At 40.5% G+C, this 16,897-nt stretch overlaps 1 protein-coding gene across 3 annotated transcripts in view; it reads right to left on the reverse strand.

Moving 5' to 3' along the window:
• The window catches only part of EGFLAM (EGF like, fibronectin type III and laminin G domains), a 207,886-nt gene that overhangs the window by 131,628 nt on the left and 59,361 nt on the right, over window positions 1–16,897 (reverse strand). For all 3 annotated transcript variants that reach the window (XM_033932625.1, XM_033932615.1, XM_033932635.1), the window contains exon 7: window positions 5,527–5,693. In XM_033932625.1, the coding sequence (XP_033788516.1) occupies window positions 5,527–5,693 (167 nt within the window). The remainder of the gene's footprint in view (window positions 1–5,526; window positions 5,694–16,897) is intronic.

Genomic DNA, 16,897 nt, shown 5'->3' on the forward strand with positions numbered 1-16,897 from the left:
GCCAATTTCAACCTTAAGTTCCTTTAATACTCTCGGGTGAATTCCATCCGGTCCAGGGGATTTGTCACTTTTTAGTTTGTCAATTTGAAAGTATATCATGTCCAACTCCACATCAACTGTTTCGAGGCTTTCCTCTATGCCTCCGGTGAATATCTTCCCCGTGTCTGGCATTGTTGTAGTGTCCTCATTTGTGAAGACAGAGGCAAAGAATGCATTTAACTTATCGGCTACTTGTTTGTCTTCTTTGATTGACCCTTTCCTTCCTTGGTCGTCGAGAGGGCCCACTGCCTCTCTTGCTAGTTTCTTTCCCTTTATATATCTAAAAAAGGGCTTGAAGTTTTTGGCTTCTTGCGCTATCTTTTCTTCATAGACTTTTTTGGCATCTCTTACCACTTTATGACACTTTTTCTGATTGATTTTGTAACAGTTCCAGGCCTCCACTGTTTTTTCCCGTTTCCATTTTTTAAACGAGTTCCTCTTTTCCCTTACTGCATCCTTAACCTCTTTGGATAACCAAGCTTTATTCTTTTTTTGCCTTCCTTTGGATATCTTTGGTATGTGGATATTCTGTGCTTCTGTGATGATGTTTTTCAGTAGAGACCATGCTTGCTCAACTGTTTGGATTTCTGCTTTGCCCTTCTTGAGCCGTTTTCTAACCATGGTTCTCATGCTGTTGTAATTCCCTTTTTTGAAGTTAAAGGTCTTGGCTTTAGTCTTGATTGGTTTCCCCCTTCCGATGCTAATGGTATAATTGATCATATTGTGATCACTTGTCCCCAGCGGGGCCGTAACTTCTACATCTGCTGTCTTCCCAGTAATGCCATTTATGACCAAGTCAAGGATTGAGTTTCCTCTTGTCGGTTCTCCTACCATTTGTTCAAGGAAGCAATCTCCTATCAATTCTAGGAATTTTATCTCTCTACCGCAGCTTGACGTTCCCAAATTCCAGTTTATCCCCGGAAAGTTGAAGTCTCCCATGATCGTTACATTTCCTGATCTACATCTACGACTAATTTCTTCGTCTGTTTCCTCATTCTGTCCCGGGGGTCGATAATAGAGGCCAATTCGTGTGTCTGCTTCTTTTTGTCCAGGAATCTTCATCCAGAGGGACTCTAGTTTAACATTAGCTTCTGTTTCTCCATCCCTAACAGACTCTATTTCCTCATGGACGTATAGGGCAATACCTCCCCCTTTTTGCCCAATCCTATCTTTTCTGTATAGTTTATATCCTTGCAATGCCGTGTCCCATTCATTTTCTTCGTTCCACCGTGTTTCTGTTATTCCTATGATATCCAGTTGTTTTCTTTTTGCTAATTCTTCCAGTTCTCCCATTTTGTTTCCTAAGCTTCTCGCATTCGTGTACATACATTTAAGTACTGTTCTTGCTAATTTCTTGGATTTAGTGGACTTCACATCCTTTTTTCTATCCATTTGATCTGTTTCATTGCCACTTGTAGAATCATCGTGTTCTTGCCCTTTAACTAGGCGGTTGGTTGAAGTTAATTTTCTTATATTGCTCCTGAGTCTTCCTTCCCATAACCTCAATTTATGCCCTCTACTGTTACCATTTTCTCTTCTCTGGAAAAGATTTGGTTCTATATTAATACCTTTCAAGTATTTAAACATCTGTATCATATCTCCCCTGTCCCTCCTCTCCTCCAGAGTATACATATTTAGGTCTTCCAGTCTCTTCTCATACTTCTTTTGGTTCAAACCCCTTACCATTTTCATCGCCAGAATAGCCTATACCAGGGGGGTTACACTGGGCCAGAAATGCAATTTCCAAAAGTATGGGTTTAGAACTAAGGAAGAAGGGGGCTACCATGATGCGTGCGGGAAATGCCAGTGGTGTTCCAGCACCATTACGGGGGAGATATGGGAAGTGCCTGGTAGAGATATCACTTTGAGATCAAGAGTGATCACAGATTGTACTACAGAGGACGTCATTTATGTGATTGTATGTCCTTGTAATTTTATATACATCGGACGCACCAGTAGGAAGGTGCGAGTGAGGCTTACAGAGCACAAGTCAAGGATTGCTAATGAGATATTACAAGCATCCTTAGTGACCCACTGGCTGGCACATGAACATACCCTTGAAGAGTTACGTTGGCGTGTTATAGCGAAAGTTACAGGGAGGGATGGTGGGAAAGATCCAGTAAGATTGAATGAGAGTGAACAGCGATATATTTTTACATTAGATACGCTTGAACCGAGGGGGCTCAATAGTGAGATAAAGTGGATGACAGTGATTGGCTGAGAGGATGAACGAATGAGGTAGAGGGGGTGTTTACAATGACAAGTTTAGGGGGAGTATTTAAATCAGAGGTAGGAACACCGCCGCCATCTTTCTCACATATTGAAAGTGGAGTCGGATGACAGCGGCAACCTCGGTAAGGTTTTTTGTACAAGAAGATTTAGTGTGTATAACATTAACAGTCATAAATTTTGGAGGGAGAAGGATAAGTCATGTATAGATGATCTGTATCTTCTTCTCTAAAATTAGTTTGTTTCATTTAGGGTGACCCTTGATACAGCTCTTTGAGCGAAACATGTCAGGTCTTACTCCCAGGTTTGGCTGACCAGGAAACAAATTTTAAGCTGATTTAAAGCTAAGTACTAAGCACTTTATATTCTTATATATTTATTGAACAATATAAATTATCATAATTATTCTAAGCACATTAAAGGGGACGGCCATTGATGAGGCACCACGTAATGCTTCCCGCGGTTGCGAGATTATACAGCGGTGGAATGGTGGGGCTGAGGCTTCCTTGAGATATACATAAGAAAACTATATTAAAAATTAATTATCCAGTACCCATCAGTGTTAGATGTTGTGGTATATTTGGGCTGGATAGAAGAGTTTTGTTTCACACATTGCCATATTTGGGAAAGAATGCCACTGAGGCAGCTTTGACCCCCAAAGCCACTGCATCAAAAAGTCTCCTGAGAACTATATCCACTCGGCAGTCCTTCATGTCCTTGAGCATCACGCCACCTACGCTCAGAAGGGAGGTGCACTTAGTAACCTGTGTGACCAAGGAATCCACTTTAAGCTGACTAAAAAAGTTGCTGACACTTGTATGCCATAGGATACAGCCAGGACAAGGCTCTCACTATTTTGAAAAGCCCCCTCTGGAGAATTCCACTGTTCCAAGATCAAGATGTTAATATCTGGATGCCAGGGAAATGCTGAGGACTGGACTCTCACTCCACACATAAGGGAGGAGGAGGTAAAAGAAGCTGGTTGAGTGACTAAATTCAACTCATGCAGAGAATCTGAAATAAGATCCAGTAAGGCAGCAGACTTAAATAAACACAGAACAATGGGATCGTCCCCTGGTTCTAAAGCCAAATAAGGAACTAAAGAGACAGCGAACATTCCCGGTCTTCTGCAATGGGAGGAGCATCCGCAGAAATAAGGGATCAGTAAAATTATCATCATCATCTGTAACCCCCAGAGAGAGGTCTCCCAAGTCCTGAACAGCGGCCTGGAGGAGACAAGTCCAACGCATAGCAGGATTGTGCAGGAAGAGCATGGCTCTCGTGAAAAGCTTCCCACAAAAATGTCAAAAAGTCTTTGAAGGCATCTGGACCAGGGAGCACTGAGTCACCTTGTAATGACTCTACTTTGCATTTCTTAGGCTGCAGGCATCCACGTTCTTATGTGTGGAATGGTCGCTATTTCCAGGCCCTGAAAACAGAGATGGCTGCCCCAGTGGGCTAGTTGCCCTTTTTGTTACCTTAGTATGCAGAGGAGACATTACGCTGGCCATTCCCACCTCTCCGGTTCATGCTGCGTGGCACGTGGTGCAAGGACACTCCTGAGGTGCAAATTTTGCGCAATCCTGGCATGAATTTGGGGAGGAAGAGCCCAAGGACTCCATCCCAACCAGTTTTGAGGCAATAAAAATGAAGTTTAGGGTGTGCAGGGAACCTTTGAAAAAAGATCACTAAAAATCCAAGATGGCCATTGTCAAGATTTTCACGCCTATTATCGCTAAAAAACCAAACTTACTAAAGTCAAAAAATGGCAAATATAGGATTTTTCAGGTGGAGGAACACACGGAAACCTGCAGGAACCCTCAAAAATCTGATTCCCCTTATAGGCTGTAACAGCCTTACCCTGCCTCAACTCTTTATAGTATCTGGAAAGGAGAAGAATCATTGCCTCATGCTGAAAATTCCGCTTCATCGCTGATCTTTGGGCTGCCAGCCAGACATGGTATCCGACCACATCCCCACCCCTGCGGACCGACGGTTGTGCTACCAGAAGGGGGGAGGCGAGAAATGCAGCTGGCACCTTGCAAGACACCACTGAGCCTCCTTTGGATGCCTAACAGCCTGCGCTCAAACTCCTGCTAAGCAGTAGATGAGAGATGGTAAGCGGAGACGGCCCCAAGCTTCAAAAACACTTGTGCAGTCTGGCTACCAGGTACCACCAAGGATCGGCCTATCAGCTGCAGACCGTAGTCTACTTCATTACACAGGCAGAGTAATACGAAGGTTGAAAGCTTCTAGCACTGAAAACATTGAATAAAAGTCAAAAACATCAAATATAATAAGAAAAAGGGGAGAACAGAACAGAAACACTCCTTCCAGCTCATGTGCACAAGGGAAAAACTGCAGGTGGCAGTAGAGCTCCCAGTGAAGTAGGAGAATCACAGAAAAATCCAGAGTGGATTCCTTCAGCATATGGCTCGTGGCCATGGGGAGATAACCTGCTTGTCAAGAATGACACACCTATTGCATTGTAAATAGCCTTAGCTCGCGGGAAAGACCCATGCAATGGATTGCATAGGCTACTTTTTAGCACTGCTTAGTAAAAGGGCCCCTACATTTCTTAACACAGGGCTAAAATTTGATTCATATGTAAGAATTTTTATTTCTGTTTTCTTTACAGGCTGTACACTACCCCATACAGATTTTCAGGTTTGGATCTTTGCCATTTTAGTTCCAAAAAGAAAGCACAGAAGATATTAAAACTTTGCAATACTTTACAAAATTAGATGTCTGCAAAATGTCATCCTTCTATTCTGCTCTGTATCTAAAAGTAGAAACCAAATTGCTTAGCCCATTGATACTTTCTGTGCTAAGAATTCCATGTTTCTATGTCCTCCTGACCTCCTAGCAGAGGTTTGTTTTGCATCATATTTAACTTTAAATTATGTACAGAAGAGATGTTGCTCAGTTTGGAGAAGTATAAGCAGATGACAAATAGACATTTTGTGTTCTTTATTCGAATTGTGCACTACTTATGAATTCTATATGATGATATACAGCCATCAAGACAGTGATCCAAAAATAAATCTAGTGATGGCCTAGGGAACGTAAAAATAGACTTTTCCTCAGAGAATCTTGTTAATAATTCAGAGATAAGTCTCCTGAAAATATTAGAATTAACAGCTAGCTGACACAGATAGGGTAAACATGTCTTCTATACCTTGAGGTCCTTACAAAACACATCATTTTAAGGTTTCACACAAACCCAACATCTAAATGAAGGAAAGACATTTCACTTACTGAATGTCCTTACAGTCTCACTTGGCTTGCTGCGGGGACCGGCTCCATAGAAATTCACTGCTTTCACTGAAAACTGGTACTTGGTATCTGGAATGAGTCCCTTAAGCACCATGGAATCCATCTGAATCTGTTCTTTAATGGCTATCCAATTTTTGTCAAGTTCTGGTCTGCAGAAGAATAAAAAAAATCATAAATACTAAAACAAAGTGGAGGAATTTTCAAAAGGACTGGCAACTCCTATATGAATACATATTGAGCAAACCCTGGCTAGAGGTCATGACAGCCATACCCCATCTAGACCAACAGGGAACCCAAGGTATACTTGAGGGACCTACAGGTTGGTTGATGGGTGAGTCATCAGGAGGGGGAGAAGCTTGGAAGGTGAGAAGATCTAGGAAAGGATACTCTCTCGGGGGGATCAAGGGAGGAGGGAGAAGTTTTTGGACGGAGGGTTTGGGATGGGCATCAGCAGAAAAAGAACATCCAATATATAGCTATCTGGGCAGTAGGATGAATATTGCACCTACCTGGTTGCATTCTAGGCATAGTCATACTCAGATAGGTGCCAGCACTTAATATCAGAGCCTAATTCTGCCCGCTGATTATTGACTCCAATGTATTTACTCTAGGCTTGTTGAATAAATGTTGAATACCTAGGCTATTTGTATAACAGCTGAATAAGATCATTATTCATATAGGAGGTAATTCTCTACAAGTCACCTCAAATTATTTGTTTATTTATTTGGCTTTATTAACTCCTTTATGAAGAGATTCACCCAAGGCAGTGTACAGCTAGTACAATTCAACATAAAACTTACAATTTTGTTACAGCATAACAGTAGTAAAAAGACCAAATATAAGCAAACACAATGTGTGAGGTAAACTCAAAAACAGCAAATTGAAATTAATAATAGGACTACCATGAAACTGTTCCAAAAATATAAGAGCACTGAAGTGCAAATAAGAGAGATATAATATAAGGTCAGCATAATACTAATGAAACAACTCCCCACCCATCTACTAACTACATAAACACCACAAACTCAAATTTAACCTTACACAAATTAACTTTGAAGTAGGCTGGAAGGGTCCATCTATTGTACACGGTTATCACCAGTCATACCATAACAGACAGAGATACAAACCAAGGCTTTATAAACCAAGCCTAGCCACCACAGTCATTCATAATTATACTGCTTTCATATTACCAATGATACAATCTCTGCTCTCTTATTTCATACCAATTACTTTCCTTGCCAGCATGTATTCCTCCATCCTGGTCATCACAGGCCAGGGCAGATATGGTGACCTGAGTCACCTTCCCCAGAGCAAATCCTTAGCACACAGATCCTGCTACCTTAGGCCTATTCCCATCTCCCCCTCTCCCCCCCCCACCAATCACCTACACCCAATAATCTCAAAATTGAACTGGCAAATGCAAGGTCCATAAACAACAAAGACATTATACTAAATGATCTCCTTGCAGACAATACCTGGGACATCTTTCTAATTACTGAAACCTGGTTTAAAGACAATGACGGAGCTACCTTGGGTATACTTTGTCCACCAGGGTACCAAGCGATAGCTTGCTCACAAACCGACACTAGAAGTGGAGGTGTAACCACCATCATTAAGTCCAGCCTCAACCCAAGACTGATAGACACCATCGCACTAGACGCACTAAAGTGCCTCACCTTCTCTGTGGGTCACAACAGATGCAGAATAATAAATGGAGGAAACTGAAAGGAAAAGGTTAAAGTCAGAGGTGAATGTAGGAGAGGAAGTGAAGAACACAGGAAGAATAGAATAGGCAGATAGACTGAAGACCCTGGAAAGAAAATTAAGAAAAGACTGAAGAAACTAGAAACTGGTATAAACATGAATAAAATAGCCAGACAAAAAAGGTAGGAAAAAAATTATTTTTAATTTCATGAACAGAAAATGCAGTTTTATAGTAAATTTACATTACTTTCTTTTTATTTCCCAAAGTGTAGAATCTGCTGTTTCTCTTTCTCTTGTGTTGAACTGCATATGACTTCTTGAGGTTTAAGAATGATTTTTATCTACATTTAAGTTTGTAGTTGTGTTTTCCTATGTAGGGGCCTTGTGAATATGTTTGCTTTGGGATATATGTATCACAGATATTTGTATTATGTTTAGTGACTTATGAGATAGCTGATGGGGAAAGAGGGTGAGCATTCTTTGGATCACCATGATAACCCAAATTTCTAACCTCGGTTTATATTCGCGTCAACCTTTCCTCCTCCCTCCCCCCTCCCCCTCTTTTTGTGGGAAAATGATATCTCGGTTTATATTTGGATCGGTTTATATTTGAATTTATATGGTACACTAGCTCGGTAGCTGTTGTAAATGTTCATGCCTAACTGCTGGCAGTTAGGTGCACAATTGATAATATTCTGTAACCCAAGTGCACAAGTGTTAGGCACATTGCTGACTCACCCATGCCCCTTTTAGCTCTGTGCTCTGGATTTTGAGTGGACAATTTGTAGAATAATTAGGGATAGCAGTTACACGCATTACTGCAAATTAGTGTCAACTAACACCAATTATCGGTTGTTAATGCCAAATAGCAGCTAATTGAACAATTACATGAATAACTGACAGTATTTTGTAATTTCATGCATAACTTTGCATGCTAAGAATATACCAAGAATATAGAATTGGAAGGATAGTGGCCAAATATCGGTGCTATAAGGATGGTGGTTGGCAGTTTGTAGCAAATACATATATTCAATGCCACTGACTATAGTGATGCTGAATAGATCTATTTTTTAAATGCTGTGAGCAGCATTTTAAAAATATTTCTGACTGCTGTCACTGAAAATTGACCTAAATGCATTTTCATATCTGTTTCCATATTTGTTATAATATATTTGTATAATAATTACACATCTTAGCTAGTTATCAAAATCTCTGAGCTATGTTGATCACACCAGAGTTCTCACATTGCAACCACTTTTGCTGGTTAATACAAAGGTGTCTTAAGGTAGCATTGTAGGTCCTTGTGAATCCAGTTTGTCTGAAATAAATAAATCTACATGTACGCAGTGCTTTTGTTTCTGGTTAACAGGAAAATTTATGAAGTATAATACTGTAGCTTTTTGTAATTTCTAGGTACTGGCATTAATAATTAGAGTTACCAGAGAATGTGGGAAAAGAATTTAGCATAGCTGTGTTGAGTGAACAAGTTCCTGGAGAAAAAGTATAAAATCATTGTTAAGGTAGACTTGGGGGAAAACATTGTTTCTCTTTTGCAGAAGCAGCATGAAATCCATCTACTTTTGGGGATTCCGGCAGATTCATGTCACTTGGAATGGTCATTGTTGGAAATAGGTTACCAGGCTTGATGAATCTTTGGTCTGACCCAGTATATTAATGGTCACCTGTTAGTGTAAAGAGTCTTGTTGAATTTGTTGCTCTGTATTCTTCTCTCAGCATGTGGGAGTATATGCAAGTAGTGCTAATTTGACAGAGTTTAGAGCTTTCACCCACTCCATTCTATGGCAACCGCCCTTGCTAAAATCTCTAATGACTTGTTCCTGGCCAGATCAAATGGCCTTTACTCTATCCACGTTCTTCTCAATCTATTTGCTGCCTTCGATACTGTTGATCACCATCTACTCCTTGATATGGTGTCCTTGCTGGGATTCCAGGGTTCTCTTCTCTCCTGGTTTTCATTCTATCTCTCCCATCACACTTTCAGTGTTTGCATAGGTGGATCCTCCTCCACTACTTTCCCACTCTCAATCGGTGTACCTCAAGGCTCTGTCTTGGATTTTCTCCTTTTCTCCATATATACTTATTCCCTCAGTGCATTGAACTCCTTCCATGGTTTTCAATATCATCTCTGTGCTGATGACTGCCAGATCTACCTCTCCACATCAGACATCTCTTTTTGGAATCCAGGCCTGAATTTCAGTCTGCCTGTCTGACATTGCCACCTAAAACTGAATATGGCTAAAACCGAGCTCCTCATCTTTCCACCTAACCTCCCCTCCCCACTCCCCCCATTCTCTGTTTCTGTGGACAACTCTTTCCTCCTCCCTGCCCTGTCAGCTCGCAACCATCTTTTTCTCCTCTCTCTCCTTCTGTGCTCAGATCCAACAAACTGCTAAAATCTGTCGCTTCTTCCTCTACAATATCACCAAGATCCGACCTCTCCTTTCCGAGCACACAACCAAAACCCTTATCTACACTCTCATCACCTCTCACTTAGGCTACTGCAATTTGCTGCTCAACTATCTCTCCCCCCTTCAATCCATTCAAAATTCTGCTGCACAACTTATATTTTGCCAGAGCCGCTATGCTCACATTACCCCTCTCCTCAAGTCACTTCACTGGCTCCACATCCATTTCCATATAAAGTTCAAACTCCTCTTACTGACTTACAAATGCATCCACTCTACAATCCCCTAATATCTCTGCTCACTCATCTACCCCTATGCTCCCCCCTGTGGGCTCCATTCATCGGGTAAGTTCCTCTTATCCATACACTTCTCCTTCACTGCCAACTCCAGATTCTGTCCCTTCGATCTTGCTGCACCGTATGCCTGGAATAGACTTCCTGAGTCAATACATCAAGCTCCATCTCTAGCAGTATTCAAATCCAAGCTAAAAACCCATTTTTCAAGGCTGTTTCCAACACCTAACTCCAACTCACTGTAAGATACCTATGTCCATCCTATCATTCTCTCTCCAAGAAACTCCCCAACCCTATATGTCCTGTCTTGTCTGCCCAAATTAGATTGTAAGCTCTTCTGAGAATAGACCGCTTGTTAAATGTATGCCTTTCAGCGATATAGAAATGATAAATAGTAGTAGTAGTAATATCAGCAAATCCTATGAATCAAAGACCCAATCTGCATGAAGGTCAAAAAATTGAAAACTTAGTAGAGAATTAGAAACAAGGCAAGAATCACTTAGGAGAAAGGTAGCAATCTGTAAATATGTCACCCAGCAATATAAGAATAAGACCAATGGTCTATCTAGCCCAGTAGCCTGTTTTCAACAGTGGCCAATCCAGGTCAGAATCCCAAAGAATAGCAAGATTCCATGCTACCGATCCCAGGAATAAGAAGTGGCCTTCCCTATGTTTATTTTAATAGCAGATTATGGACTTTTCCTCCAGGAAATGGTCCAACCTTTTTTTTAAACTCAGATACACTAACTGTTGTTACCATATCCCCTGCTAACAAGTTCCCGAGTTTAACTATTCACTGAGTGAAAAAAATATATTTTTTTCTATTCATTTCAAAAGCATCACCCTTTAATTTCATGCAGTGTCTCCTGGTCTTTGTATTTTTTGTAAAAGTAAACAACTGATTTACATTTATTCATTCTACTCCTCTCACTATTCTATGTAGACTTCCATCATATCCCCATTCAGCCATCTCTTCTCCCAGCTGAAGAGCCCTATCCTCTTAAGCCTTTCCTCATATGAGAGGAATTCCATCCCCTTAATCATTTTGGTTGTCCTTCATTGAACCTTTTCTAATTCCGCTGGAGAATTCTTTTAGAGTCTGAAATCATATTCCACATACCCTGGGTTAGGAGTGAGGTTCATTACTGTTATAGTATGCACACATTTGGAGATGATGCCACAAAAGATCAAGGAAAAAACAAGGCGGAATCTGGAAACACTCAGAAAGCTATTGTGCCAGCAAGGATTGGTTTCCAAAGCACAAAATGAACCAGAGCAAGCTATCACTTAAATGCTAAAACACTACTTTTATGTAGTTCTTTAAGGCCCAGTTCCAAACTGGAAGTCTATACATTCCTGAATGGTGCTGAATGGGTAAAAGTGAATCAATTTACTCTTTCAAAAAGTACAAAGACTAGGGAACACTCAATGAAGTTGCATGGTGATACATTTGAAAAAAATAGGAGGAAATATTTTTTTCATTCAACAAATAGTTAAACTCTGGAACTCGTTGCCAGAGGATGTAGTTGCAGCAGTTAGCATTTCTGGGTTTAAAAAAAGATTTGGACAAGTTCCTGGAGGAAAAGTCCATCAGCGAATAAGACAGACATGAAAGAAGTCACTACTTGCCCTGGGATCGGTAGCATGGAATCTTGCTACTATTTGGGATTCTGCCAGACACTTGTAACCTGGATTGGCCACTTATGTTCATAAGCCTTTTTGACTAGTTTGGGTTTTGAACTTAGGTGATTCTTCTCACTGAAATCACTACTGCATTGTGCTTCAGAATGAGGTTGCCAGAAATCTATGACTGGACTAAAAATTTGGTTGTGGAACTGGATAATTTCATAGCTATATAAGATCCCCCTGCACAAGGTTTCAGCAAAACAGGGAGGCATTTTCCATTAAAAAGCAACAAAGAGCACAGGAGTCTCCATATAAATTGTTCCATATTCAAGACACACAGAAGAGAGGCATGCTATCCTTCAGTGCTTATATGCAGTTGACCTACTTCCCTGAATGTCCATAAGAGAAAAATGCATTACCCCATGACTATCATTAATGCCTAGGAGTCAGGCAGACTTTCACTTAAGTCTGTTCAGTACTGATGGTTCATATTATAGCACATGTGTTCTCTGAGTAACAGTTCAAAGAAAACAGTAGTTTCATCTTAGAGTCAACTTCAGAGTGGATTTTCCACTACTTTTTTTTTTAAATTCTTTATTCATTTTTTTTTTTTTTTTGTAAATTCTTTATTCATTTTTAGGATTACATTAAGTGTTACATATATTCAATCACATTAACACTAAATATATCACTTACAAACTATCATTTGCACATTACTTAAATTTTTATCCCTCCCCCTTCCCTCCCTCCCTACCATATAATCCAGTATAATATAATATAAATATATATTAATAAAATATCCCCACCCTACCCTATTAATACTAATAAATTTAAGGGAAACAAACTCTACTACTCCGTACAATATTTTGTTAATGGTTTACATACATCCTGAAATTTCTTGAAATAACCCTTTTGTAATGCAATAAATCTTTCCATTTTATAGATATGGCATAGAGAGTTCCACCAAAAGTTGTAATTCAATCTTCTCCAATCCTTCCAATTCATTTTTAAACGTACAATAAGTGCATCAATATAACAAATAGATCATAAATATATCACTTAAATAGTCATCAAGAGTACACATAAAATGCTATTAACCCCCACCCTCCCCAACCCTTACTATTATATAATCAAATACAATGTACAATATGCATCAATAAAATAATAAAATTATCCCCCCCCTCTCCCTCATAATTGAACCTGTAAATCAAGGGAAAAGAATCATTTAATTATTGCAATATTTTGTTAATGGCTCCCACACATCTTGAAATTTTCTAAAACACCCTCGCTGTATTGCAATATATCTTTTCATTTTATATATATGACATAGGGAATTCCACCAAAAATTATAGTTTAGTCTACTCCAGTTTTTCCAATTGTACGTAATTTGTTGAATGGCAGCCCCGGTCATTATAAGTAATAATTTGTTATTATTTGAAGAAATTTGACTTTTTGCTCTCATTGCCATACCAAACAACACAGTATCATATGACAATGCCACTGGATTGTCTAATAAACAATTAATTTGGTCCCAAATTGATTTCCAAAAGGTCATAATAAATGGACAATAGAACAATAAATGCTCTAAAGTTCCTGCTTCGAGATGACAATGCCAATATCTATTAGACTTAGAGCTATCCAATTTTTGTAACCGAACAGGGGTCCATAACGCTCTATGTAACAGAAAAAACCATGTTTGTCTCATAGATGCTGACATTGTACATCTCATCCTCCAAGTCCAAATTTGTATCCATTTAGACACAGAAATTTGATGTTTAATCTCTATGCCCCAAATATCTCTCAGACCAGTGTTTGGTTTCTTTTTAATAAGTCCAGTTAATAATTTATACCATTGGGCAGCCTGATGACCCAGGAAGTCCACCTGAAAGCATAAGAAATCCATACTATATTGCTCGCTAAGATTTTTCCATTCAGGGAACCCAGCCTGAATGGCCTACTTCAATTGCAACCATTTAAAACTTTCTGATTTATTAAGGCCATATTTGTATTGCAATTGTGAAAACTCAAGCAGTTTACCATTAGAGATAACAACTCTAGGAGTTTTTCCCAGCCAAATAAATTTTATAAGAATGCTATTTAATTTTTTATAAAAGGACCCTTGAAAATAAACCGGCAACATACCCATCTGATAACAAACCACAGGCAAGATCATCATCTTAATAGTTTGGACTCTCCCCTACCTTGAAAGATGTAAAGGATTCCATTGCTCATACATTTCTGTTACCTTCTATAATAAAGATTTTTCATTTATTTTCATTGGTTTTTCCAGCGTATTTTTAATCCAAATACCTAAATACTTTATTCCATCTTCCCTCCAATGAAAGGGAAATGAATCAAATAAACCTTTTGTACAGTGGATATTAAGTGGAAGAATTTCTGATTTACTCCAATTTATTTTGTAACCTGAAAATTTTCCAAATTTCTCAATCAGTTCAAGTAAATAAGGGATGGTTGTCACAGGATTTCTCAAATAGAGCAATATACTGTCCGTATAAGCAGAGACCTTATATTCCCGATCTCTACGAGGAATACCCTGTATCTCCTCTGTTTGCTGAATAGCTAATAACAAGGGTTCCAATACAATATCAAAAAGCAGAGGAGATAAGGGATAACCTTGTCTAACCCCCCTTTGCAACCTAAAACTTTCTGAAAAATTATTATTAATATACAGTTTAGCAACAGGGGAGCTATACAATGTTTGAACCATTCATATAAATCCTGAACCTATGCCAAACCACTCCAACGCTTGATACATGAAGGTCCATTCAACTCGATCAAAGGCCTTCTCTGCATCTAGGAATACAGAAAAAGCCGGATCATTTAAGGCTTTTGATAGATTTAACATATGTAAAGCCAGCCTAGTATTATTAGAAGAATGTCTTTGAGCAATGAATCCTGTTTGGTGCATTCCAATAATAAAAGGGAGAGCTTTAGCCAAACGTATAGCCAATGTTTTAGCTATAAGTTTTCCATCCACATTAATTAAAGAAATAGGCCTGTAATTTGAAACCAGTGTGGGATCTGACATGGATAACCTGGACATACAGATGATTCAACTGGACATACTGGCCTCACTTGTGTATGCTGGACACTACAGACCTATATTTTCACTTGTGTATGCTGGACGCTACAGACCTATATTTTCCCATAGCCAGGCCCTGCCTGTACCTTGCTGTCTGTAAACACCTGCAGCCTTTGCAATGCTAACGTTTTTGTCTCCATTCCCTGCTGGGAGGATATTTCTCCAAGGTTCTGCTGAACTGTTATCAGTGCTGTATGACTTCATATGCCAGGCACCCTGGAAAGCCATAAAACTTTTATAATGAGCAAGGATCCCTGCAGGACGATGTGGGTGTAGCGAGATGAGAGAACTTGGTACCAAAACATTTGCTCCCTGTCTCTGAACCAAGTTATGGGAACCAAGCAGCTGGATTGTTGAAAGGTCACCTTTGCCAACTTTCAGCATACAAGGACACCATCCCGAAGATGCACAGAATTGTAAAACCACTAATTAGCATCTACAGCTCTCAGCGCTGGAGAAAGAAAGTTCACTAAGAGTTCTCTGTTTCTGCAAGGCCCCCCCCCCTACTGGGGAGGGGGGGTGGAGGTGAGAGAGGCGTGGACTGAGAGGAGGAGTTAGGTATACATTATTTTATGTACCAATAGGGAATTACATAACCAGAATTCGGGGATGTACTTTTTGGAACAAAGGAAGAATTTCTCTGTATAAAAAACACGTGCATTCTAGGTAAAGTCAGAGAGATTCACTTACTTATGCTACGGGGATCTGCTAGCCCCCTGCTAAGCATATGGGTGCAAGTTCTTCTCTCCATTGCATATTCTGAACTGACAATATATTTTTCTGATATGTCTCTGCTGCTGTAATACTGTAAGTTTGTATACTAACAATAAACGAATATTGTCTGTTTTGGAAGATACAATGCCGTCTTGTAGTTATTCCAATGAGGTAAAGAAAGCAGCCTTTACTTCAGATCTTTATTTGGCTTTGGCAAAACTATAGTTAACGATTCTGCCATGGGTACTTGTAATATAACCTTTAGTTAGTTGATTCTGATATAAATTTAACAAATATGGTAATAGGGTAATTTGAAATGATTTACAAAACTCTACTGTAAAACCATCCCCACCTGGAGCGGATCCAACTCTAAGGGACTTCAATGCTGCTTGCAATTCTTTTATTGATATTGGCTTTTCTAAGCTTTCTTTTATATGCTCAGGAATTTTCGGTCCCTTAATTAATTTTAAAAATTCCAATCCATCCTTTTCTTTAAAAGCCCGTTACATTAACGGGTGCTAGAATAGATGTGTGTGTCTGTCTTTCTTTCTTTCTCTCTCTCCCCTTGGCCGCTGTCTATCTGTCTATTTGTTTTTCTCTCCTTGGACACTGGCTGTCTCTCCTTAGACGCTGGCTGTCTCTCCTTGGACGCTGCCTGAATGTCTTCCTTTCTGTCTCTCACTGGCCCCCTGTGTGTCATTCTTTGTGTCTGTGTCCTTGTGTCATTCCCCCGCCCCCCCCCAGAGCAAAGCTGTCTGCCCCCAGCATACCCCTTTCCCTCTCCATGACCCCCTTGTGTCTTCCCCCTCCCCCCCCGAGCAAAGCTGTCTACCCCCAGCACACCTCTGCAACAAAAGTATCCCCCTGTACCTGCAGCACTGGCATGACACCCTTCAGCCAATCGTGAGTGCTCAGAGCGCGACAGGGAGCGGGGCCTGCAGCTTCTTCGGTGTCAGTGAGGAAGGAGATGTTGGCCCAACTCTCTGCAGGGGCTTTGGGGACAGTCTTCTGCAGCTCGAAGCCCTCCTCCCAGTAGCACTCCATACTACCTTCCTCCCACCGCCCAGAATAGATGTCTGTATGTCTGGGTTTTTTTTATTTGTCTCTCTCTCCTTGGATGCTGTCTGTCATTCTTTGTGTCTGTGTCTCTCCCTGGTCCCCTGTCTATCCGTCTTTCTTTCTGTCTCCCTGGCCCCCCTGCTTGCCAAAGCAGCCCCCTTTCCCTCTCCCCCTGTTCTGCAATGCCTACCTGCTCCGTGGCCCCCTTCTGTTCCTCCCCCACCTGATTGCTGTCTGCCCCCAGCACACCCCTCCCCCCAAAGCAGCCTCCTTTCCCTCTCCCCCTGTTCTGCAATGCCTACCTGCTCCATGGCCCCTTTCTGTTCTCCCCCCCCATGATTGCTATCTGCACTCAGCACAACCCTCCCACCAAAACAGCCCCCTTTCCTGCCTTCTCCATGGCCCTTCTTTTTCCTCTTCCCCTCCCG

Source organism: Geotrypetes seraphini, chromosome 1 (genome assembly GCF_902459505.1).
Source record: "Geotrypetes seraphini chromosome 1, aGeoSer1.1, whole genome shotgun sequence".
Taxonomy (NCBI): Eukaryota; Metazoa; Chordata; class Amphibia; order Gymnophiona; family Dermophiidae; genus Geotrypetes; species Geotrypetes seraphini.